This window comes from Panthera leo, chromosome A1 (assembly GCF_018350215.1).
Source record: "Panthera leo isolate Ple1 chromosome A1, P.leo_Ple1_pat1.1, whole genome shotgun sequence".
Classification (NCBI taxonomy): domain Eukaryota; kingdom Metazoa; phylum Chordata; class Mammalia; order Carnivora; family Felidae; genus Panthera; species Panthera leo.
The window spans coordinates 46,040,896-46,052,976 of NC_056679.1; the positions used below are offsets into that span (position 1 = coordinate 46,040,896).

The 12,081-nt window shown below is 33.8% G+C and overlaps 1 protein-coding gene across 2 annotated transcripts in view; it reads right to left on the minus strand.

The window, feature by feature from the left end:
• Positions 1–12,081, minus strand: part of DACH1 (dachshund family transcription factor 1) — a 429,942-nt gene that overhangs the window by 120,282 nt on the left and 297,579 nt on the right. For both annotated transcript variants that reach the window (XM_042927656.1, XM_042927663.1), the window contains exon 4: positions 10,418–10,590. In XM_042927656.1, the coding sequence (XP_042783590.1) occupies positions 10,418–10,590 (173 nt within the window). The remainder of the gene's footprint in view (positions 1–10,417; positions 10,591–12,081) is intronic.

The window sequence follows — 12,081 nt, forward strand, 5'->3', positions numbered from 1 at the left end:
TTTTATTTTCCACATAAGTATAAAAATTATTTCATTAGTCAACATATTTAACTGTCAAAGCTTTCCTTGATATTCCTTTCATTCATGCATTATTCACTTATTCATTTATACATTCAAAATACTCTAAACATCATATACTAAACTAGGTAAAAAATAAACTGGATTTAAATCTAATGTAAAATACATCTTAAAAGCATAATTGAAGGCTTAGAAAATGTAGGTGAAATTGTATTTAATTTAGCTTTAGCTTATTTTTACTTTAATTATAATTGTTTCTCTAAGAACAAAGAATACAAAGACAATACTTAATACTTTGATTTAAAGAAAATATTTTAATTTATGCAAATTTTTATTATTTAAAAGCTAAGTATTCAATTGAAACTTTCTGTAAATTGAGACACAACATATTCAGTCATTTCACTTAATGTATAATTTCAATCTTTGGAACATGATGTATTGTTCTTTGAAGAATTTCATTAAAGTAAAATCCACTGAGCAAGTAAGATTTGAATACATTGTTGCACAATAAATTAATTTATTTCAACAGCTTAATTCTTTTATCATATTTATATGCTTGCCTTTCCAGAGTATGCTATAAGATGGAGAATAATGGAGACAGTAAAGAATTGCTTAGGAGAGAATCTCATAATTATTACTGAAACAAAATAGATAATGAGTTTCATTCAGACATAATAAGAAAGAAGCAGTTCAATGTCTATAGGAAAACTATGTAAACTGGATTTATCATTTCATTTGTGTAATACCCTTTAACCTCCAAGATGGGCCTGAAGTAGGACAAAGAGGAAGAATATTTAATTTAATACTTCAACACGCTGCTTTATAGTCCTACATCATAACTCCACCAATCAATAAAACACAATCCTTTGCAATGTTCCATCTTTATAAAACCAGCCACAATAATAAATGAGAATTTAAGAGGAATACCCTCTCACACACACAAAAAAGGTCATACTAATAAACTAATGGTAGCAGAATAACAATAAAGAAAAAGCTGCATTTATTGTTTCTGGGTACAGCAAGAAGTATTAGTCTCCAAGATAATTCAGAATCAAAGGTGGAATTCAAAATAGTGCATTCCAAAATTCTAAAGCACAAAGTAGAAAATGCTCAGTATTACACATGGGGCAATTGAATATTTAAAAATTACATTACCACAGCTGCCTCCTGTCTATCACAAAATGCATTATATTTTATCAACTGAAAATATTTTCTTAATGTAAGTCTAAATAATCACAACCCACTCACAATTCATTTCTCTAAAGGATTATTTCATTTAGCTTCATGTTCCTCCCTTTTTAATTGTCTGGATTTTCATACGTTTATCAGTTAGAGATTCCATCACTGACTACGTTATAGAAGTGGAGAGAGGATAGTTCTAACATTAAATGTTATCATGATGTAACTTTTAACTTACAAAATTGAAGTTGACTAGCACTTTATAACCCAAACTCCTGAGATTTAAGACAACTCAGACCTATTCATTTATTCAAAGAACATTTACTGAACATCTAATATGTGCCAGTGTCCTAGGCTCTGGTCTTATATATACAACTAAGCAGAACTGATGAAAATCCTTTCCCTCGTGGAGCGTGTATCTTAAGCGGTAAATGTTGTTAGTGGAGTCCAGAACCATATATGCACAGTGATGAAGTGTGACATCTAAATTTCCTTGCTCTGGAAAAATTATCAGACAAAATAAATAGTAGAGATAGGATTCTGGATTCAGGAAAAAATGTTTCAAAGTAGTTCTGGAAGACACAGTAAACAATGCTAATATACTTGCAGCTGGTCTCTACCTTCTGTCTGTCAGGCAGACACCATCAAAATTCCGTGACTCAGAATTCTAAATTGAGGTTCCAAGGAATATTTACATAGCTCTTTTTGTTTGTTTTTGTGATGATACACAAGAAATACTCAATGTTTCTAAACGTAAAACTGGTAGAACCCATGAGTGTAATCATAAACAACTTAGTTTTATTCCACTGTCTCTTCGAACTTATTCAGTGGTGGTAGGGGACTATATGTCTTCCCTCATCTGCATGAAAATTCAGGGATCTTCATAATTTCAGATGACTATTTTTTAATATACAAAGTCCTACAGTTACTTCAAACAACCACATATAGTCTTGGCTCAGGGATTATAATCCATCCCTATGTAATAATAAACACTATCATCTTAAAAGATAGGACTTCCTCTTTTCACACACTCAAGGAAGGGGGAACAGAGGGAGGAGGGAAAGAGAAAAAAGGTAAGTTTCTGACTTGGCCGTCGCTGCCATTCATTAACTGGCATCATTCTCTTTGTGCATGACAAATGTTTAAACCCAATTTTTATCCAGTTAAGGCACTGTGTATGTTGTTAGAGGCCACCACCACACTGAACTGGTCCTATGCAGTTCCGTAAGGGTGTCATTCACCTCTAGGTCCCTCAGTCCCCTAAATGTCCTACATAGTTAAGTATGGATGCTTGATTTAAGTTGAGTTTGCAGTGAGACTTCTTCATAGATGGTGTTGCATGCCTCCATCAGAAACACATAACGTCTGCTTGGCTGCATTTTATGATGCCAGCCCCCACTGATGATCATGGTCTAGACTCCACTTCATTAGCACTGGTAATTTGGTGACATTCCAACTATACCATTCCTTATTCATTTTTTTGGCCAGAAGATTTAGATGAACAGAAAAGTTCCCCTAGTGAATTAATGATGATCCCTAGGAACAGTCTGTATGGGAAAGTCAGGAAAATGCTTGATTTCACCCCTTTATCCTTTGCTTTTGTCCTTTAAAAGAATCAATTCCCTAGAATTCAAAGGTGAACCACGAATTTATTTTTTAGCATTATTACAAACGTATTGATTTAAACATATACGATTTGTTTAAATACATTGATGTAGGGTATATTTAGTGGTGGTTGTGTTTGAATACTTTTGCTGTAAGCATCTTCTTCACATTTAATATCAACACCCAAATAAACATTAAGAGAATGTACTTAACTATTTCTCTAAGTCCAAGTAAAAATTATATGAAATCGTTTTTTGTGTGTGAAAAAATGTCTGAAAGTAATGCACACATCTAGCGTTATTTATGATTGCCCCAAAATAAGCTATTCTGTACCTAAACAAACATGGGGGACATGACATTGCTCTAGGATTTTCATGTACTTTAAGAATCAGGTCATTCTGGTTCTAGTTTTTATAATATTTAAACATTTTAAACTTTCATGCACATAAAGTCCTATTTACTAATATAGTTATTTAAGGACCTGCTTTAAAGAAAATTATTAGGGATCAAAATTTTACTTGAATTTAATTTTTTTCAATCTTTAATTCTTTAAATGAGAATGTCATAAAGTGTCTCTGCTTCTCTCTCTCTCTCTCTGCCTTTCTTTCACACACACATACACACATAGTCAAGAGGAGTCAAAGGTCAATGGAGAAAACTAACAAATTTAAATCATATTCCTTGTCCTCAGAAACCTCCATAATGTAGCATGAGAGAAAGATGTTTATTCAAAGATGTAGAATAATTTGAATGTTGCCAAATTTCTCAATCTCAATTCTATACTATCCCTGAAAAAAATGAAATCTGAAAAAAATGCATTTAAAAATTAGCTTTCTATACCAATGCACTGCAGAATTCCCCCAAAGTAAAATGCAGCACTTCTGTCAGGTGAAGAAGCCTGCACAAGAAAGAGAGAAAATTCTTACTATACAATTGTGACTCTATTTCAAAAGTTTGACACGAATCTCTTGTAAGATTCTAGAACTTATTTTTAAACAAATGATTGTGAATATTTGGGGAGAAAATAATGGGAGAAGACAATGTCAGTGTACAAAAACTTTGAAAGATGTTGTAAACACTAATGTAATCAGTATGGTGACCTGAATAAATAAGGGGGTCATTAGCCCCATTGTACAGAAAAGCAAACAAAGACAGAGATATTAAGTAACTTGTCTGAGGTCACATGACTAAGAAGTAGTAGAAATGGAATATAAACCCAAGAATTCTTCCACCATAATCTATGTTTTAAACCACTAAAATACACTGCTTTTCTTTTTTTCAATTTTTTTTCAACAAGAACCATTTTTTCTAAGTCCATATGATATCATTGTGAATTTATTAAATAAAATGTGAGAAAAATATTGATTCATTCAGGGAGATTTGGGGTTACTTGATGAATGATACCTAAAGAGAATCAATTAGTAGAACATTTCAGCCTATTAGGAATTCTCTAATGACAAGAGGAATTGATCTCTTGATTTATACTGTTTATTTTCCTCAGTGATTTAAAGTAATACAAGTAATATATCCTTTTACAATTTGGAAATGATACAAGGATTGCATAAATAGTATGAGAGTTTAGAATGTTAATACTCAAAAGTATCTAAAGAATAGGCTTCAAGTTATGAAATGAATAACTCACAGAATAAAAGGCACAGCATAGGGAATACAGTCAATGATATTGTAATAGTGTTGTATGGTGACAGAGGGTAGCTACACTTATGGTGGTTATAGCATAATGTATAGAGAAGTTGAATCACCATGTTGTACTGAAACTCGTATAACATTGTGTGTCAACTATGCTTAAATTAAAGAAGTTAAGTATCTAAAGAGCCTAAATCCGTGGACTGGGAAATACACTTAATATGGATAAATGCAAATTCCTAGTAAAAGTAAAAAAATAAAGAATTGGCTTAGTACAATTTCATGTTTAAAAGGCATGAAATGTACTGAGTCACACACACACACTCACAACAGTTTTGTGAATTCTGACTACATTTATAAGCTGTTGTCCACAACTGAGGTTTAGGTTAGTTCCAGCATCTCTTCACTAGCCAGTTCACTTCTAGAGTATTGTATGGAAAGGACTGGGGTAAAGAGGGTGATTTTTCAAAAAAGGTCAACCAAGAAGCTTGATGAGGAATGGTCAAAAGAAGTTAGAATATTGTGTCTGGAGGAAAGAAACACTATAGTTACTACAGCAGTGGATTTATATATTTAAATGGCTAGGGCACAGAATTAGTAGACCTTTTATCTTCCAGGAGAACATAATAAACTTGAGGTAGAAGCTAATGAAGACCCTCTTCATTCTTGAGTTTGCTGAAAATAGAATAGGCTTTCCACAAAAGCTTAGCTATATAAAAATGGGTAGGGAGGATGCAAAAATTATTTTGCCACTGTAGGGAAAGCTGGATTATATAACGTCTGACGTCTCAAGTCTATGTCTCTTCATTCATAACATTCATAGAACATTAAACAGTAAAAATATATGATTCTCAATGATACATAATAGACTAATACAGAGCCCATAATAATTTAATATATACTTACAGGCAATTGGCTATTAGGGATTCAAATTAGAATTATTGTCTAAACAGTATATGCCCATTTCCTCCTCAAAGTTATCTTACTAAATTATTTCCAGTAGTCCAAACCAATCAGCCGGAGAAAGTCTAGATTTAATACTTTGGCAGACTCCATCATGAAGGCTTCTTTTAAAGCAAATAACAATGATACAATGGTACTGTCTTCATCTGTGTAATTTTCTTTTCCTCATTTCCTTTAATTTCTTTTATTTTTCAATGCCAAAACCCATGGCCCCATCATGTTTGAGAGTTTAGTTTGAGCCGCCGCAATTATCCACAGCCTAAGATTCACACGGGTATGAGTTCATTGTAGTTCTAATGCAGGTACCAGCGATTTTTTATTTTTCTGTGAAGAGTCAGCTAGTCAATAGTTTATTCCACTCTGCTTTGTATGTGAAAGTAGCCATAGATGTTATATATAGAGAGTGTAGCTAACTCCCAAAGCCATTTTGTTTAGACACTAAAATTTGAATTTGATATAATTTTCATGGGTCATGAATGACTGTCTTCCTGTGATAGGTTTCCTCACCCACTTTAAAGTATAAAACCATTCTTAACTCATAGTCCATGCGAGAACTGGAAGAAGGGTGAATTTTACCCATGAACGACAGCTTTTGGACCCTGTTCCATTGCATGTACTGGTGTGGTGTGTACATTCTCATAAATAGGTTTATGAGAAAGACTTTGGAGCTCCTTTACCTCCTAGAAACAGGTAATGACAAAATGTTTTAAAAGTCTGTAACCCTGAGAGCATTGTTTTCACTTCCCTTCTGTCCTATAAATTCTTTTGCCATTCTCATGTAGGTTGTTTTCATTTTAATTCTTATCATTACTCTCAAGAAATGTAAATGGTACACTCCAGCACACAGAAAACGCCTCAACCTTCTATTTTCCCTTCAAAAGCTATTTCCCTTGTTTTATCATTCCTTCAGATGGGGGAAATCTTCTTGGTATTTAACATTTTGCTTTTAATCGGCCTTCATAATTAGAATCTTTTCAGGCAAACAAAGTTGCAAGCACTATTCTAATTGCCCACTTGGGTCCCATACTATTTAATGTGACATAGGAGTCAAACATTTTCTTTAGGGAAAATCAAACTTCCCCCAAATTAAGTTTAACTAATATATATCATGGGAGTTTACTAAACACTGCTTGTGCTATGAAGTCTTCTATATATAAATTTAGGCAGGTTTTTTATTAACTTGTTTTCCCTAATATTTGGAATTCTATAAAGAACCTATTCCTTACCCTTATCCTCTGAGGCTGTACTCTCGAATTCTCTCAGGTCTATTTTTTTTTTTTTTTTTTACCAAAAATTGTTAGAATTATCTTATGCTTTTCTTGAAATATGGTTAGTCTCTATGATCTTTAACATCAAGTTTAAAAATATATAGGTGGCCAGCCTGCAACGAAATGGGGCAATGGCCCTTCCACACTTCCACGGTGGCCAATGGAGCGTCACTTTGATGTGTACAGTTAAAACTACCAGCTTGTATTATTAGTGATAAATAATAATTTTTAAAACCATCAGCTTTTATTTTCTCTAATCATTCTTAATTAGAGCCATTGTTTCTTATTCAGCTATTATCACCATTTATATCACCACTGCTTTCAAAAGCCCAGAATTTCCTTTAACCTATCCATAGCCAAGTTTCTGAAAATATTTGCCCCGAGAGACTAGAAAATGGGCTATCACTACATTGTAGGAGGTGTTGGCACACAGTTCAAGACACAGGGCTTTGTCACTTTTTTTTATTACCTTTTTGCATATTTCCTTCCTTTCTCCCTGTCTCCCTCCTCTCCATTCCTGACCTTAATTTAAGAAACCAAAGGAATGTTGCTGACTTTTCAATAATCTAGACTGTTTTCTAAAGGTGCCTTCCAGAGGAAACCCAACTGCTTCCTCCTACTTACCTAAATGTTGACAACCAAAGATTTAGTAAAGGAAGTTTCACTACTTAAGTATTCTGATTAACATTGGATACAACATACACTATTTAAAAAATATGTGCGTATTTAAAAGATAAAATAAATCAAGTTTTCTGATGTAATTAGAGTCTTCTGGATCCAGACATATGTAAGCTACCAGCTGATGTCCAAATCATCTACAGTTAATAACTAAGTCACCCATTATGATTTTAAACTGCTAAAATCTGTTCTTCTGCCATAGTTTTACTTTAACTACGTTCCCTATCTTGTCTAAATGAGGAACTACAAAATTCCCAGTTTTGAGAGTGAAAATTATATAATTATTATTATGAGGACGATTCTCTACAGTAATAATTACTAACTTTTTTAAAAAATGAGAGTAATCACATCCTATAACTAATCCTTAGTACCTTTTCATTTTTTTAAAATAGCTATCGAGTACAATGATAGGAACACTTAGCCTTTTTTCTTCAGCCAAAACCTCCCTCTAGGTCACTTCAGTGAGTGAAGCAATGAGAATGTTGAATTCTCAGTAATAACTATTACCAAAAATGGTCATAAATGGAATTATGCAGTGACATCTTGATTAACAAATCCTTTGGTAACAAAGGAACCCTCCGAAAGTCACTCCGAATAAAGAGGAATTTTTAAAAGTTATCTTCTTGGTTCCTGGCTGACGACAATGTAGCATTCATTGGCATTTTATCAGCTGAAGATTTTTAAGAAGTTGATCTCGGTTTTCTGTGATACATATATTTTTTTCCTGGTGAGGATACTTCAGAAAATGGTGAGGGACTAGTATACATCCTTGCTTATAGAGCCATTGTTATAAGAAAAATTGGTATTAGCATATTATTCAATGTATAATAGTAATGTATAAGTATGTATACAATGTATATATACATTGTATACTTATACAATGTATAAGTAGTAACATGGCCTTTTAAAAAAATGTATGACATTATCTATCATTTTGGTATAACACGGAGCATTTTCACTGCCCAAAAAGTTCTTTGTACTCTCCCTATTCATCCCTGCCCCACTCCTTGGCAACCACTGATCTTTTTAGTATCTCCATAGTTTTGCCTTTTCTGAAAGGTCATTCACTTGGAATCATACAGTGTGTAGCCTTTTCAGCCTGGCTTCTTTCACTTACCAGTATACATTTAAGTTTCCTCCATGTCTTTTCATGACTTGATAATTCATTTCTTTTTAGTTCTGAACAATATTCCATTATATGGTGTCAAGCGTTTAGTTAAGCTACTCCAATAGTATTGCTGCCTAGGCATCCATTTTGTTTGGCCAACTGTCCTGGAGGGACCTTAAACTGACAAAAGCCCCCTCTTGCAAGCACATGCCCTAGATAACAGCCACAGAATCACAAGCAAATGTAAGCATGGAAGCCCTTAATAGGACTTCTTCAACAGCACTTGTGAATAAAGGTCTCCTCCTACATACGAGCCCGCTGGAGCTCACCAAAACTATGCTCTTCTGGTTTTAATTGCCCAATCTAGCCCTAGCCTGGGAACCTCGAAGCATTCTACCTTTGGGCCCTGACACAGGCATCTGTCCCAGATCCTGCCTTGTTCTCTCTGTACTCCGCCTTGACTTCCCCATGTGGTCCTTCAAGGTATATACCTTGAGGTATTTCCACCAGAACTCGTGAGTAATAAGGTTATCTATTTCAATTTTTCTTATGGTCTGTGTTGGACCATGGCTCACTATCAGTCATCCCTATGTTTCTCTTAACAAATGTTAATTTAGCAAAGTCATAACATATGGATATACCACTTCTTTTTAATCCTTTCACCTACTGAAAACATCATGGTTGCTTCCAAGTTTGGGCAATTATTAAAAAAAAAACTGCTATAAATATCCATGTGCAAGTTTTTGTGTAGACATAACTCTTCTACTTGTTTGAGTAAATACCAAGGAGCTGGCAAAATACATAATCCTGTGGTAGAAGTATGTTTAGCTGTGTAAGAAACCATGAAACTGCCTCCCAAAATGGCTATAGCATTTTGCATACCTACCAGCAATGAATAAGAATTGTTAACAGGACTTTTTATGTAAGGCATGCTCCAGAGGCCTCCTTAACTCAAGTGTATTATATTCAGAAGAAAGAGGTAATGATTATGTCATATAAGGATAAGCATTAGTATCTTTTACTTAATTTAAAAATTAATAATGTATTCTGACAATTCATTTAAAGGAATTTTATTTAAGTACATATTATAAAATAAATTAAAGGTATATGCATACACATTTAAGGGTATACACATACCCTCCCACACAAGGGGAAAAGAGAGAGAGAGAATTGTGCATATATACACGTACATGTGATCTTTGTATAACAATAGTGTTATCTTCACATATAGTGTATTTTTGAATTTATAAAAAGCATTCAATTTTATTATTTTGTTTAGTGTTTACACCTATACTGTATTACCTACTTTTTATATGTAGAATAGAATCAGAAAGATTGAGTCACATGCTCAAGGCAACATGGCAGAACCATAATTTAACAACAAATCAGCAACTATTTCCTATACCTTAAAACTCATAATCCCACACACACATACATTGACATGCATGCACTCATGCACACAGTCATATATTTATTGAATTTGAAATATATCAATTAATTTCCTACATCCATCTCTCTCTTAATAGACAAAAGACAAGGGCCCCTCGATGGCTTAGGTGGTTAAGTGCCTCACTCTGATTTTGGCTCACGTCATGATCTCACAGATGTAAGATCAAGCCCTGCATCAGGCTCTGCCCATGGAGCCTGTTTGGGATTCTCTCTCCATTCCTCTTTCTCTCTGCACCTCCCCTGCTTGTACTTTTTCTCTCTCAAATAAATAAATAAACTTAAAACAACAGATACAACACGGAACTTAAGATTGGCCTAACCTGTCTAATCCTGTACCCCTGGCTCTACCTGGTTCTACCTACTGTAAGTGATTTTTCTCACAATTTATTTACTATCATCTGTTTTGAATTTAGAATTACTTGTGGAATAAGAAAATAGACTTAGAGGTAATGGCCTAAGACGATGTCTGGCATAAGCCAAAACAGTCATGTAAAAAAACAATTACCTTAATAACAGACGTCTCAACTCTGGAAGGGGGACTCTGAACGTGAGCTGCTGCCGCCATATTTGCAATGGTGCTGAGATGGTTCATCTGGCTCATTGCCATGGTGACAGACGCTGGAGGTAGGCTGACGGGAATTAGAGGGTGGGGCATCATCATAAAAGGAAGTTCCAGTCCTATAAAAAATGCACAGATCTCATCATTGCTCTGTTCAAATAAAACTATGAAACGTAGTGTATCTCATTTATGAAAATGGTAAAGGGCATAAATCATTGAAAATTGAAGCATTAAAAAACGTTCTAATAATGATTGCCAAAGGAAAAATATTTGTCCTCTTTATATGCAACAATACCCACTCACCACTCAGGGAAATTAGCTTTGAAGCTAACCAGTTCGGTGCCATGTTTTATCACGTCACCATGCTTCATGCGTTTAATACAAATGGTCAATTCGTTGCTGCATTATTCTTCTGATCATGCTAATTCTTGCTTAAAATATGAGGGTTTTATTTAACACATCACAATTAGTTATCTAAATGTAGTATCTCTTTGTTATGTCCTACATTTTACAATATAATGATTGGATATTTTTTTCTGGGCAACTACCATTTTTAGTACCAAAAAATACCATTATAGAATTTGGCAGAAGGTGGCTCTGCTTAAGGTGGTGGAGAGGTTGCCTAAGTGGAAGGCTATTAGTTCCAGGCATGTGGGGGTGGGTAACAGAAGCCTGAGATCTCTGTGATGGGCAAGAGGACAGTGTTTGATTATCCCCAGAACCATCACAGCTACTTGTGGGGAATGCACATAAGCAATTTGGATGCAATAGTATTCCAAATCTTCTAATAATTTATTTGAAATGAGGTTTTAAAAAGTATATCACATTTCGAGTTGGCCAAGTGATTTCTTGGAAAATAACCTCAAGTAAGTAAATTTCCCCTAAACCATATATTTTTTTGTTTTTCTTTTTCTTATATAGTTCCTCAATTAAAAAAAAATTCTACAATATTTATCTTACTTTTTGAGTCTAATCTAGTTTGAATAACCAAATTAAGATAAAATGGTCTCTGTTATATACCTAGAGAATTAATTACTTCTTAGAAGTGAAGGCCACTGGTAGTTGTAGTTATTCTTGTATTAAATGATTTTCTAGCCACCATTCAGAGTTAAAGTTCCTCACTTAATTCCACCACAAATCCTAAACATGGAATTATTAAATGCCCAACTGATTTAGACACAGCACAAAGAGCCTAAAAGATCACTTTACAAAGGTTAATAATGTCAAAGCAATATATTAAATATGTGTGCATCAATAAATATATCACCTTTATTCAACTACAAAGAAACAAAAGTTGATGATTATGGCAATATAGTGTCAAAGTAAAAACAGTACATTTGAGAGCTTTCATTTTAATAATGGGGCCATGTTTTGGATTTCAGTAGATTTTTAAACACCTTAATAGGATACACCTTAGAAGGTATTTATGAATAATTTCAATTTAGACATGTTCCCCAATTAAATTAACACTAACTTATTTACTGAATCTGTTGAATATACAAACAACCCCCTTGAAGAAAATTTTTGTAATGTCCCTGTCAGCTTAATGAGTTTTCATTTCTTAAAAAAGGAAAAGAAATAATATTTTCATATAATATACTTAGAAACAG